Source organism: Lissotriton helveticus, chromosome 4_1, assembly GCF_964261635.1.
Source record: "Lissotriton helveticus chromosome 4_1, aLisHel1.1, whole genome shotgun sequence".
Lineage (NCBI taxonomy): Eukaryota > Metazoa > Chordata > Amphibia > Caudata > Salamandridae > Lissotriton > Lissotriton helveticus.
Genome location: NC_136063.1, coordinates 618247379 through 618262536, shown reverse-complemented (window position 1 = coordinate 618262536; position 15158 = coordinate 618247379). Strand labels below are relative to the sequence as shown.

At 45.1% G+C, this 15158-nt stretch overlaps 1 protein-coding gene across 7 annotated transcripts in view; it reads right to left on the bottom strand.

Moving 5' to 3' along the window:
* Positions 1-8846: 8846 nt before the first annotated feature.
* ASPH (aspartate beta-hydroxylase) overlaps positions 8847-15158 on the bottom strand; it is a 674605-nt gene continuing 668293 nt past the window's right edge. For 6 of the 7 annotated variants that reach the window (XM_078687254.1, XM_078687255.1, XM_078687258.1 and 3 more), the window contains one exon: positions 10384-11270. In XM_078687254.1, coding sequence (XP_078543380.1) covers positions 11120-11270 — 151 coding nt within the window. In that variant the 3' untranslated portion in view covers positions 10384-11119. Of the gene's footprint in view, positions 11271-15158 lie in introns of all 7 variants that reach the window. The other variant, XM_078687259.1, reaches the window with a different exon arrangement.

Sequence of the window (15158 nt, the reverse complement as noted above, 5' to 3'; positions counted from 1 at the left end):
TTTGTTTCGTCTTTTCAAGGTCGTACAGAAGGTTGTCAAGCAGAACACTATAAATATTTCCTATTATACAGTCTGTGTGGGCTATTGCCTCAAGGAGAGGAATTTTATACAAGGATACAGCCACCCTGCAGTTGTTAAAACATTCCTTAATTTGGACATATTTAAAACCTGAGCGGTCTGGGATACCAAACCCTTGCTGAAGGTGTGCAAAGGGGCAGATTTGACCTAGGGCATAGAGGTCACCTATTTTTGTGAGGCCGTACTGCTCCCATTGTCTTCCCATAGCGCCGTAAAATAAGGGTGGAAAAAGGGAAGACCGCCACAGCTGCATATATCTGCAGTATTTTGAAATCTTCATACATTTACGAATCTTGCACCATGCTTTCCAGGTGTTGAGTATAACCTTGAATCGGACTTTCTTAAAGTAATTCGGCTCAAATTGCCACAAAAGCAGCCCGTCAGCCTTTTTTCCTAAAGCAAGCTTGTAAATAGTAGGAAGGATATTGGGGCTTTCCTGAACTGTCCTTTCCGTATTTTCAGCAAAAAATAGCATGCAAATCTGTTGTAAAAGGGCCGCCCAATAGTACAGTTTGATGTTGGGGGACTGACCAACCACCCCGTTGCTGAGGGAGAGAGAGAAATGTTATAGTGCGCCCAGGGCCGGACTGGCTACCGTGCGTTTCTGGCATGCTGCCGAGCTGGTGGCTGATGTTACTGCAGTGGGGGCTAATTTCATTGATGGAGACCTGAGTGTGCTTTGAAATAAACAAAGCAAAACGAATTTCGTTCAGCACCCGCAGGTCCCCGACAACGAAATCAGCCCCCAGCTCAGCAGCATGCCAAAACGCCCGGTAGCCAGTCCGGCCCTGAGTGCGCCTCACCTTCCCGTATTGCCAGGTGAAGTTTCTAAAGATAGAGCCCAATATTTTCAATACCGACTCGTCGATAGCTACAGGTAATGCTCCAAAAAGTCTAGAATTTTTGAAAGCATTATCGTCTTAATGACTTTGCCCCTGCCATAATAAATAGGTGGAGCCCATTCATACACCTTAGATTAGTAGAGATTTTTCTAACCAGGGGTTCGAAGTTAATCTTGCTAATAATGTCGACCTTGGAGCTGATTCTGATGCCCAAATATATGGCTGCATCCACGCACCGTGTATCAAGGTAGGTAATGTTATCTGTACAGATAATTTGCATTTTCCCCGTATTCAGTGTATAGCCAGAGGCTTGCCCATAATCTTCAGCAACAGATTCAATCTCCCTGATTGCCCCTTAAGGATCGGTAGTAACTACAGCAATATCGTCAGCGTATGCTAACACCTTAGTTTCATAGCCTATACCGATAACCAGCTTTATTTCGTGGTTACTTAAAATTCTCTCAATCAGTGGATATATACAAAGGGCAAACAGAATGGGGGAGCAGGGACACCCCCTGCCTTGTTCCTCTAGCTACCTTTATAATTTCCCACTCTTCACCCATTAGTTGGAGTTGAGCATATGGATCAAAGTACATAGCCTTAATGACTGTAATCATTCGAGGGTCAAAGCCCTTTAATTCTAATATACCCCCTAGGAAACTCCAGGCCATCCGGTCAGAAGCCTTTTCGGCATCAAGGAGGACCATAGCCATCTGACCCTTCTGTCTCTGCTGCAACCTCAAATAGCGTGATAACTGTGATCAGTTGTTCCTCTAGAAGGGTATAAAGCCATGCTGCCAAGGTGACACCAGGCAGGCTATAACCCTCTCCAGCCGACCCACCAAGATTTTTGATTATATCATGACGTCCGTATTTATCAGTGATATTGGCTGATAGGAGGTAGGTCTATCCAGGGGCTTGTCCTTCTTCGGGAAGATAATGATATCAGTACCTTTCCATGACTCTGGTGGAAGTCCATTATGCTGAACTCCCAAAACAAGTTTAATAAAAAAAGGAGTTAGCTCCGATTGGAATACCTTTTAAAACTCGAGGAGTATTTTGTCGAGACCAGCCCCTTTAGGTGGTGTACAGCATTTAAGACCTCTTAGAGTGAGATGTCCACTTCTAGCTTGTTGCTGGTGGTCTGATCTAGGGCTGCCCCAAGCTCCGACTCGGGCACTGCTCGAAAAGGGTCTGGGGGTGTGCAGTTATCTTCATTATATAGTTCCTGATAAAATTCTTGGAACACATTCACTATGTCATTGGCCTCTGTAAAGGTTGACCGATCCCTTTTAACTGTAGCTATCCAATTCCTTGCTGTTTTTTGTCTTGTACGTGGAGCAAGTATTTTCCCTACTGATTTACCATACTCGTAGGTCTCGTTCTTATGTGTCTGATGCTCTTTAGCTGCTCTCTGAATACATCTATTTATCTCTGCTTTAAGTGTTAGCATTCTGAACTGAGTTTGCACAACTCCTAGCCCCTGTCTAATCCTTGACACGTGTTCTTGTTCTGCATTGGCTAGTTCCCCCAAAAACCTCTCATTCCCAGCTTTATGCTGCCTCTTGGTGTGAGCAACAAAGTATAGAATCTCTCCCCTCAAGCTAGCTTTAAAAGCATACCAGACTGTACTTCGTGGCACGCTAAATCTATTAGTATCAAAATACCTAAGTGTCCAGGTCTTTATGTGTTCAACAAGGGCTGTAATAACCAGTAGTTTCCTATCAAAAGTCCAGTTATACTGGTGCTTTAGATTCCCTTGAAGTATTACCTCTAAAACAGGGGGTCGGTGGTTTGATATTATCATTGGGAGCTTCCTAGTCCCTGCTTTATGTGACAGACCTCTTGGTATTAAGAAATAGTCCAGCCGGACATATTTCTTGTTCGGGCAGGAGTAGTATGTATACCTCGATTCCCTAGGATGATTATTTTTCCAAGTGTCAACAAGGTTGTGGCTAGCCATAAAAGCAAACAGGGCCCTTTTCCCCTGATATTGCAAGGCCAATGTGCTCTTAACTGCTTGATGTATATTAAGATCTCCGCAAACAACCAACGGATAGAGCCAGGATGCTAATTCCACCTCGAGATCCTCCAGTACTTTGGGATAATCCTGGTTAGACCCACAGCTGGTACAAACGGTCAGTCCTACCTCCAACTCGACCAAGCCCACCTACCTATACTGTCTGTCAGTTTACGCATTATCAACCCTAGTTTGGGTTTAGCTAGAATAGCCACTCTCCTGATATTAGAGCTCTGAGAGGAGGAGGTCAGCAAAATACACCGTCTAATTGGTAACAGCTCCCTCCTGCCCCAGGGAATATGCATATCTTGCAGGCACACCAGATCAGGGGATGTGGTCCTCATAAACTCAGCCACCCTTGATTGTTTTGTTTTATCATTCAACCCTCCCACATTACCTGAACATATGGTTATTTCCCCACCTAATCAATGATCGAAATACCATGTTATTCATGCTCTCGGCTTTACTAAGTGAAAATTCGATATGGTCCTCACTATTCCCTCTCTGGGTAAGATTTTCATATTCCCCCCGCACCTGCCCTCTGTCAGCGTGATCAGCCAATCCACCGTGCCCATTCCTCCCAGCCTTCCGTGCCCACCCATTCCAATCCCCCAAGAAACCCCTCCCTCCTCCCTACTCCCACCCCATCCCCCCAACAACCCTGAGAAGCTACCAGACTGCTACGCGGACTTTGGCGAGATGGATGCAGCGCCTGTTAACCGTGTGAATTATACATACATTTCTTATTTCAATACACACAAAAAAATATAGCAGGCCATAGATCTAGCAGCAGGACCCTGGTGGTTCAGTCACTAATCGAATTTTTGATTTCCCATTTTCTTAAAATTTCTCCCCTTGTCCTTTTTTTTCTCTTCCCTTCTTTCAGAAGCTTTTCACAGGAAACATCTAAAAAAGGTGATCTCAGAAAAAAAGCCACAAAGAATAATATAAGTAGGAATTAGCTACATGTTAAGCCCTATTCTTGTGACTCTTATGGTTTAACACCATCTGGGAACTCCTTTGCCTTAATTTCAGATACAATGTCGCCAATTAGATGTTCTGTGGGTGTAGTCGTGGGCTAGATCTTTGAGTTCTGATATTTGACGGCCCACTTTCTTGACCATCCTGCGGGTAGTCATGGCCCGAGCCCCTTTAGCCTCCTCTGGGTCACTTTCGCCACTGTAGTATTTTTACTGAGGCCGGGAGAAGCAAGATGGCAGCTGCTTGAGGTGTCGGCAGTGGCGCTCTGACCCTTAGATGGATTAAGTGAATATTACACTGACCTGAAACACTTTCATGGCCTCGGTGCTTCGGCTGACATTCTTCTACCCTCTAGAGGCTGCTCTCGAGTGATCTTTGATAGCCCCACGATTCCGCCTGCAGGGATGGTCCCTAAAATGGCTGACGGAGCACAAATGGGGAAGGTCAATCACCCTCCCGCGATGACGACTATACCGGGCTCGGTGGAACAGGGGAATGAGACCGCGGTGGCCGACGTCACGTCAAGGCTGAAGACGAGCTCCGTCGGTTTAGAAAGTGGAACCTCCACAAGAGAGGAAGTGGAGAGGCGGGCTGCTAGCAATAAACGTCCGGCTGGCCCCACAGCGGTGTAGCTGCTGAACGAGTCAGCCAGGAAGCAGTGGGATGGGCAGACGCAGGGGGCATCTGGAGCGTCTAAATCGGACTGGCCAGATTCCGCAATCATAGCAGCTCAGATGCCGATAGCTGCACCCAAGCTGGGGGTGCTGGTTGGTAAGGGGTTATCGGACGCTGGGATCCCTACCCTCTCTCAGGATGAAGGTATGCTGGCACCCTCTTCTTTCTGCCCCCACGCCTTGCTAAGGGAATGGGGAGCACACTCATGTACCTGCTGTACTTGCTGAGAAGGCTATGAATTCTGATCATGGCCGTGTAAATGCGGGGAATGGGCCCCCAAGGGACAGGGGGGGTCAGATCAGTTGGGGGGAGCCAGTGATTTAAATAATGCACCCTTGAGAGCATTTTTAAGCGGTGTTTCTTTGAGCTGCCCCCCACCCGGTGTATGCAACTACATTTTCCCTGACCCGGCAGAGCCAACCTACGAAACCAGTGATCAACCCCCACGCCTCAATTAGCAATCCAGCAGGGGGACAGAGATTGGAGAATATGATCCAGAAAGGGAGCTAAGTTTTTGCTTCTTTTTACTGTCTGATGGGGCAGAATGGTCAGTGGATAGTTCTGGTTCGTCTGCTGATTCTAGTGAGATAGTGACTCAGATAAGGGCCCCTGATGTGATTTTCATCAAAGAAGCCAGGCTCAACCCCTCCTCCACTCGACATCGCCACCACAACACCCAACGGCTACAAGATAACACACCAAGCCTGCACCAACAAACCTGGAGAAGGCGTCGCCAACATCCACAAAAAACCAATCTGATGTACCACCACCGAGGACAACACTACACCGATCATGGAACACCTCAATTCCCAACTCCACACCGACGACAGAACGATCATCAGAGGCACCCTCACCTATAGACCCCTGGGACCACACACCAGTCTCTACAACGCTATCACTGACTTCATCGTCCCACTAGCCATCAGGTCCAAGCACTGCATCTTCCTCGGAGACCTTAACTTCCACCTGGACAACCCCACAGACACAAACTCCGCCAAACTCCTGGAATGCATGAACAACATCGGCCTGACCCAGCTGTTCACCGACCCCACACAGAGCATGACACGCTGAACTCAATTATCACGGCTAGCGACTGAGTCACATACAGGCATGCCACAGAACTCACCTTGATCGATCACTCTATCTTCCACTTAACCATCGCAGGATGAACAGGCACCTCCACCAGCTCCCCTGACCCACATAGCCCCCATCTGCAACTGGAACAAAGAAACACAAACCCAATGGATCGACGCTCTCCACACCATTGAGCACAACCACCAACCAATCTGGAACAAGCAGTCCAGAACTTCACCTCCTGGATCACCAAGGCGGACCCATCAAACAAGCTAGCACCCGCAGAGCCACAAAACAAGCTAGCTGGCACATGCCAGAACTCAGGACAATTGAACGCAGCTGCAAACAAATGGAGAGAAGATGGCACACCAGCAGAGACAGCACAGACCGAGCCACTTTGAAGTCCACCCTCAACAAATTCCACCAGCGGATCAAAGACGCTGAAAAAGATGCTCTGGAAAACTACATTACAGCAAGTGCCAACAACACCAAGGGACTCTTCAGCATCGTCAGAGTTCTCCTGCCCTACAGCCACAGAGAACACAAGCCCTGCCTCACAGGAACTCTATGACACTTTAGAAGACCACTTGCACAAGATATCCGCCATCTACAAGAACTTAGAGTCCTAACCCACTGACCTCCACATCCTCCTCGCTCCAACAGAAGCCTCTCCTGATCAGACACTCACTGTTTGGGAACAGCTCACCACACAGAACACCACAGTCACTTTGAACTCCATCCACTCTGGAGCACCCACGGACCCCTCCCCCTACCACCTCTTCAACCTCTGAGGCAAGGATATCAGCCATCAACTCACCACCATCCTCAACGTATCTATCGCCACAACCACCTTTCCCGACACATGGACACATGCAGAAGTCAGACCTCTCCTCAAGAAAGACTCCGCCAACCCCAGCGGACTCCAGAACTACTGCCCCATCTTGCTCCTCCCTTTCCCCACCAAAGTCTTGGAGAAGGCCAGCAGCTCACCGAATACCTGGAGAAAAACAACCTGCTTGACGCCTCTCAATCCGGTTTCCATACCAACCACCATATTGGTCGCCACTGACGACATCTGCATCCTCTTTGACAGAGAGAATCGGCGGCTCTGATCGTCTGCCACCTCTCTGCAGCATTGACACCGTATCCCACCACATACAAATCAAGTGACTGCAACCCATCAGGATCGGGGAAGGTGCCCTCAGGTGGATCACACTGTTCCTCACGGGACCAAATCAGAGAATCCACCTACCTTCCTTCGCCTCAAAACCAAGAGCACCATCTGCGGCATCCCTCAAGGTTCGTCCCTCAGCCCCACCCTCTACAACACTTACAAGACACCTCTGGCCGACATAGTAAGAACCCACGACCTCATCATCATAGCCTACACCGACGACACCCAGCTCATCCTTTTGCTCTCAGCAGACCCTACCATCATGAAGACCAACTTCCACAACAGCATGAAGAACATTTCCAACTGCATGAAGAAGGTCGCCAATTGGATGAAGATAAACCATCTAAAGCTCAAGACTGACAAGACCCAAGGGCTGATCTTCCTCCTGGAATGACAGTTGGCGGCCCGCCGAACTCAAACCTACTCTAACACCAACAGACCAAGCCCACAACCTCGGCATCATCCCTGACAGCAAGCTCACCATGAAGCAACGCAGTCTCCTTCACCTGCTTCCACATCCTCCCCTTGATATGAAGAATCGTCAAATGGCTCCCCATCAGCACGAGAAAAATGTCACTCAAGCCCTAGTGACCAGCAGGCTGGACTACGGCAACACACTGTATGCAGGAACCACCACCAAACTCATTAAGAGACTACAGACAATACAGAACTCAGCGGCCAGACTCATGCTCAACCTGCCCAAATGGACCCACATTACTCCACACCTTAGGAACCTCTACTGGCTCGCCGTCCAAAAAAGATGCCAATTTAAGATACTGGCACATGCCTATAAAGCCCTCCATGACCCAGTACCAGCATACATCAGCCACATCCTGAACTTCCAATCGCCCAGAGGCCTTTGCTCCTCCACCCTTGCCCTTACAGAGACCCCGCAAATCCGCCAAAGTCACAGTGGAGGCTATTCCTTATACCTGGAACCACCTTCTCCTCCACCTCTGGGCATCACCCTTGCTGGTGGAATTCAGGTAAAGACTCAGGACCTGGCTTTTAAGCCTGCTACCTAGCACCTGGATACCCTCACGGGTAATTATCTGCACTATACAAATCCCTGATTGATTGATCCTTTCTGTTTCTAGTAATGGGCAACGAGGTGCACTCTTTTAGTGACACAACATTTGCAATGGACCCTGCTACCTTACGCCCCATCTTAAAGACCTTTCCCCAGTGGGGCCGATGTGCAAGTATAAAAAAACAATGTTTTGCTGTGGTCAAAATGATTGTTGAAAACTAAGCCTAGGGGCTGGATTATTGATCTCTAACATCCAGTGCACTGACCTTAATGTCCAGGTTAGTGCCCCCTTTATATTATTGTTTGTTCCACAAGCAAAGGTGAATTACATGCTTGTCTCATTACAAACACTCAAGCAAACCATTGTTGCCTGCCTCTGTTCTCAGCTCATCCGGGAGGTGCTTGTTAAGCACCTCAGACTCTAACACTGCACCCTATAAAAACAAACTTGTTAAACAGCAAAGAACCAAGGCTCCGCACAGACCTGAATAATAGTATTAGTCCTAGAAATATGCTCCAATCCTGTTATTTACTTCAAGCGTGAAAGTGGAATGTTAAAAATGTAGGTTCAACAAAATCACACAGCACCATATTACTGGTAGTAAATTTTTATTCTATGAAATGTGTACTTCATCTAATATTCCAAGAAATATAATTAGAAAACATGATCATCCATAGTGTACAAGCAGGGTAGTTGTTTCGTCCAGTGCTGTTTATATGCGTCATATCCTATCACTTAGCCTATAAGGATGTGCTAGACCGGTCTTGTGAAGATGGGCTTGACCCGGTGAACAGCATTGATCATTAAGGCCCAACTGCATCATTGCAAACTTTCTCGCTCACTGTCTCTGGTCCACAACAATTGATTCCCTCATTACTTTAACCAAAGGCACAGAATAAGAGCAGAGTTTTACTGAACAGGTCTTCAGACAAGATTCCAACACCCTCCATTGGTATATACCTCAAGGTATGTCTGACGGATGTCCCCCAAATGAAGGACACTTTATTACACAACACATTTCAGTACAGTCTGGGAAGGTCAGGAATAACAATCGCATAGTGACAACTTCAGGGCACTGGAAACATTCTGATAAAGACAGGAGGTGAAGCAGTAAACAGTGGTGAAGACCAACGAAGCATCCACACCAGGGCCATAAATCTTGACAAATATGGTACAGGCCTAAGGCCACTGTGAGCAGAAAGGGGACAGCAAAAGGCGACAAAGGTAAAGAGAGGTGGGAATTAAGGATCAGGGAGCACAATTTAGGGGATTATGGAATGAAGAAATTGTACAAGATGAGCTCGAACAAGAGATGGGCTGGAGAAGAATGGCGGCTGCATGTATTTATTCCTGTGACAGTAACATCTTTGGACTCGGTACTCTCATCTCCATGAAGGGCTTTAGTAGAGCATATGAGTCTGGTTAAATCACACTTTACAATGCTGGCTATGTTAATTTCTGTTAGGACAAAATTATTTAGACAGGTGGCTGACTAACCTAATTACAGTCTGCAGTATGTGTCCTTTACAGCGGCCATTACTCGACCATAGAGATACCACGCACACGCACCGTGTTTTGTTTATGCGCTACAGCTGAGTCTGCAGGTAAACCACATGGGCAACCGTATGGGACATATGTCATGCACAGTATGCCATTCCTCCACGACCACAATCTGTGTTGGGTAAAGGTCCGCTGGACTGAAACAAAGAAATACTGAGTGCAGAAATAAGACTATGACAGGGTATGGTGGTAAAGCTCGTAGTAGCACTATGGCTGTGTAAGCGTATGGCCAGGCCACACACAACCACTGTGGCTACCGAGGGCCACTCGGTAGCCACAGGACAGTCCACATAGGACAGTCACCTTTAATGAAGTACGGTGCCTCAGACTACGCTGATCCTGGCAGTTGAGCACGTCAGCGTCATCATTGGGTGTGCGTCAGAGAGAGGCACCGTTGACGCTTCACTGCGTATCAGTAAAACTAACCAGTGGCACCGTTTTACTGCCTGGCCCATCTCAGGTGAGTTGTTAGTGTAACATGTCTACTACAGCTGCATTTGTGACAGTTAGACTGCGGTGACAGCGTAAAGCGGAGACATATGTCCAGTTTAGGAGCCCAAAGTAATTAGTGTTATATAGCTCAATGTTATGTAGTTTATTTTTAAAGTTCTTCAGATCTTTGCTAAATTATCTGAACTTACTAATATATAAAGGCGTAAAATATCTTCAAGATTTTACACTGTGCTGTTTTAGTATTGATTATAGTGTTCATGAACGCTTGCTTCTCACTGTGTGTGCTACATAAAGAGACATAGTAACGGATGAGACAGTTTACATTGTAAACTACGGAATTAAGAAGGAGCAATGTAAAAATTAGGCGCACTTAGAGAGCTAAGTGTACATTGTAAACTGAAAACTTCTCTTACATTTCAATGATTACTGCACTATGTAAAATGTCTTTTAACTTATGCTCTTCATATATCAATATAGTGTTTGCCACAGCGAATACTAAGGAAAATAGATTTTTTATTTAACTGACACATGGAAGACAACAATCTATCTTCTTAAAAGTGCAATGTCAACCCCAACCTAAAACAGGAGCGCCAAAAAGGCCATATTTTCAACTACAACCTATTTGTTTAAAAAAAAAAACATGTTTCACTTCAAGAAGAGAGCTGGTCTTAGAGGCCCTTGCACTCATGTGGTGTTGGCAGGTGAGTGGATGATCCATGTTAACATGTTCAAGGCTCGCACAGTTAGCAGCTAGACGCAGGACTTCACTCAGCAGCATTCTGCTGAGGACACCTGCTGTCAGAGAATATGTAGTGTGATCCACCAGAGTCCATAAATATGGATGAGTAAAGAACAGCATCAATTGCACATCTTTAAAAAATATAGTGGTCCCGGAAGTAAAATATCCACGAAGTTCTTGTACAAAAATACAGGTACCATTTAGAAATATATTTCTTTTGCAAAATTAAACAACCCCTTCACATTATCTACACGATGTACTAACTAAACATCTGTGTGCCTAACTGTCTTAAACTGCTGAGGAGAACACCTATTTATGAGAAAGAACTGTGAAGGCTCCTGAAAGAAATGGTTCTGGTCAATACAATCAGTGCAGTTAATTTATATAAAAAGTGAGGAGGGACTACTGTGGCACTGGCGTTCCTTGCAGTGCACATCAATTCCTTCATATATTTGACACCTTGGAGCCTCATTTTGGTCAGGAGCAAAGGCTCTAAATGGCAGGTAAGGTGCGCCTCTGCTGCAAGGTTAGCTCTGGGTGCCAGACGTCCACGATGAAGATGAGCCTGAAATCCTGCGCATCTTGCCACACTTCGTGCTCAAAAGAGTCATCAAAGATGAGCACCTTCCCTTCCTCCCAGGACCTGAAATATCAAGAGATACATTACATTAATGGCCCCTTAATGAGGAACAGAAAAAGTGACTTACCTTCGGTAATGTTCTGTAGTGTAGTTCCTATATTCCCAATAGGATCTGCGCATTGGAATAACATAAACGATAGTTTAGGCGTAGGACTGAGGTCGACTAGGTCTCTATTGAATATGTTAGACTTAATTATGAATGCCAGCTAGCTCAGAGGTCACTAGAAACTTTCTCAAGTGAACAGGAAGGAGTTAACTTTCCTAAATAGACAAGAAGGGATTAGTTTCTGACAACCGCATAAACATGACAACTTTGCTCCCTCCAGAATAAGGAGTATATCTCCAGAGTCGCGGAAACAATAGATAGCTATTTCACTCAGTCAATCGTGCATGCTTAGTTTCACCAGGAATGCAGAGAAATAGAGAGACGGGCGTTTTCAATAAAAGTGGTTATTTATTGAGCAGTCTTTCTCATGCAAGAGAAGTGAATTGCCACAATTGCAATACTTGTCATAAAGTAAAGTGCGTACAGTAAAAGGAGTATTATGAAATAATACTGTAAAAGCATTGATATGGTTTCTAAGCCATAAGATACTTAAAACGGATAAAATACATACAATGATAAAAGTTGACTAAAAGTACTCAACTGGTACTTCTAAAATACGCCTACCCCGGTGTACCTAACCTAAGCCTAGTATGTGGGAAGGAGTAAGTGAGATGTAGTTTGAGTTGAGACAGTTTTTGCCAAGAATCTGAATCAAGAATTCTCTACGGGTCTAATCAGCTCCGTACCTTGGTTATAGAATGAAGGAGGTCTTGTATCTCTCTCTCAGGACTCGATCTCCCAGCAACCCGCAAGGGTGACCGGAAAACACTGGAGCTGGATTTCTCGGCAGGAGAAAAGACAGCGTCTCTTTCAGTGCGTCAATGGGAGGGTCGGCTTCCTTCGGCACTCGTTACAGCAGGGCGTCGGGTAAGTAGATAGCCGATCTGCTCCAAACCACCGTGTGTTTGCTAAGGCAGATGCTGGTATATTTATACCTGGAAGGTGCCGAGTTTGACGTAAGGTTGGACATAAGACTTCACTAAGAACTCGCAGTTCTTTCAGGACTCCAGGAGTTCTTGGACAAATCAAAACAGAAGCGGAGGAATTCCCGGGCTGCTGGAGGCTTGGTTTGTTTAAGAACACGTTGTACTTTCTAGGAGTCTATGGGAGTAGCCTTGCCGTATTTGGACTGCATTGGCTATGACTAAATATGGATATGATTCTTATGCCTTTATAAGGATATGATTTGTTATAACCACATGAGGGCATAAACCCGGAATATTTAAATAGGGTCCTAGATACGTTCACAACACTCACTCCACGTATAATGTCCATCATTACTAAATACTAAGCAATATTAAACATATAACGATGCATGTGTGTTCCAGCCCACCCCAAAATACATAAAATGCATTTGAAATGGTATATACACGAAAAATGAGTATTATACTGTACGTTTTCAAGCAGTGGCATCATTCAGATAATGCATATATAGTACGTTGAAATATTGGCTGAATGAATTGCGAAAATTACATTTATGAAATGGCTCTTAATACAGAAGAGAAGGTCGAGACCATTTCATCACATATTTATACAAGACTGTACATGTGCTAGAGGCTAAATCAAAAATATTGTCTCTAGAGTCTCCAAAAATAGAAATCTTGTTCTCTAAGAATAGTTCTACTTTAAGCAGAGTATCATGTGCCAACGAAAAGATAAATATTTTGGGAACGGAAAAATAATTTCGCTTTCAGGGAAACAAATTGTTCCAATGTTTTTTAGAAGTTCTGTTTATCAAAACTGAAGGCCGAATTCAGAGTTCAGGGAACGCTGTGTACTCGTTTTTTCTTAAAAGTTGTTCTCGTTATTCGGAGAGAACATTAACTCAGATAGGCTGGCAAAGGATTCGTCTATAACAGTAGGTGAAAGTTGGACCAAGTCCTAAAAAGTAGAAATAGTGCAAATGTGAGAGGCATTGCCGTCATCGTTGTCTAGATCAGCAATGGTCACAAAAGGTTGTACCTGTGTGCCGCTTTCATCTCGTACCTCACCGCCACCTAATCGTAATGGTGAGGTCTCAACGAATGCCGTCATCAGAATAGGTAGCCGCTGGGGACAACACGTTGCATGAGCCGTTACCGAACCAAGCAAAGTATCGATATCCATAGGTACTGCTGATGGTAGTGTAAGACAGACGTCCAACACGCATTCTTCTCCGCATAGCAGGCATCGTAGAACAGGTAAGATGCAATCTTGCCAGATTGGTCTGAATGAAAGAATCAGATCTCTTAGTCGAGCCAAGCTGAGGACCTTAGTAATTCGCTCTCGGTATCTCATTGCTAGGATCGTGTCCTCCATTGTTGCTTGAGTTTTGTCTGTGACTTGACTTGCCATATCGGAGCAGAAGGAATGAAAATAAAATTCCTGCTACGAGTCCCAAGATGAGAGGCAGGCCGCCAAACACAGAGTGCACGAAATTCGGGAAGATGCTCAGGACTACCTCAAAGGGTGCTAATAGTCCCGAAAAAATTGTCTTAAATACATGTGCGATGCCACCGGTATCTGACATGTTTAAGATTTGACCTAACATTTCTACGAAATGCACGGGGCAATTTGTCGATAATATTGTATGTATCTCTGATGCTGTCCTTGCGACTTGCAGATCATACGTTTCTCTAGACGAGGTTAAAGGCACAGTTGTCTGTAAAAGAATAGACTTCATTCTGCTTAAAGTATCAATTCGAACAGAAGAGATATTCAGAGAAGGCCATATTGCTGCCTCCTTGTCTGGTTTGCGGTTTGGATACAATACTTGCATACAGCAAATGACCCTGGAAGTAACGCTCACGAGATAGGCCATTCCTGGCACCATGCCACAACAGCTGTGGTCACTTATTATAACGTAGCTGCCGTTGGAAAGCTGTCTGAAAAAAGGCTCTATCTGTGTAGCAGGGGTGCCGTGCAGGTGACATGAAAGGTTATTTGATGAACCTTCGCAGGCTCCATGCAAGTTAATACCTTGACACAGAAGTGTACTGCTTAGTGAATTTTTACAGTTGTTACCACTAAGAAATACCTCTTTTTCCCTTCACTATAACATCTATGTGTATAAGGTAAATTCCAGGTTAACTTGATGTATCCTTTACCCAACCTTTCATACAGGCCTGCTGGTATATACTTTTGGCAATATTGAAACTGAAAAGTCGTTATCGGAATTGTAATTGTACCATGTATTATCCATTCAATGACAGGTCGTTCTGACATTGTCAATGGTAATTTTTCTAGTTTTTCAATGCTCAGCACCGTATAGTCTGCTCCTTTTTGTGCCAATGAGATTTGTTTATCTGTAAGGTTAGAGATAGAAAATAATGACGTTGTGTTGATTAGACGCCATGGCACGTAGCCTGAACTGAGGTTTTGTAACATCCAGCCTAACTGTACAATAGAACGTAATTGGGACTGGCCATGTTGTAACATTAGCATATCCTGTTCTATTATATCAATAGCAGATGACAGAGTCGTTAACCCATTGTCCACTACAGACAGTGATTTTTCCAAATTAATACGATCAATTTCTCGTATTTTTTTAGTAGTTTCAATTTGCGTTACTTTCCAAGCGTCGTTGTAAGCAGCGTATATACCGGCGTATATGAAACGTTTTTGACGCTGTTTGCGAGGTCCCAATATGAAATCTCGCAAGTCAGCACCTTCTTTAAGTAAAGTCAAGTGTTGCTTTATTTCAGGCAGTGTGGCTTTCTGTAGCCACTCAAGGCATAGTTTTCCTACACTATATGTTGTTATTATCCCTGGATGTTGTCTCTGGGAATATCTTGGGTCTGGCCTGG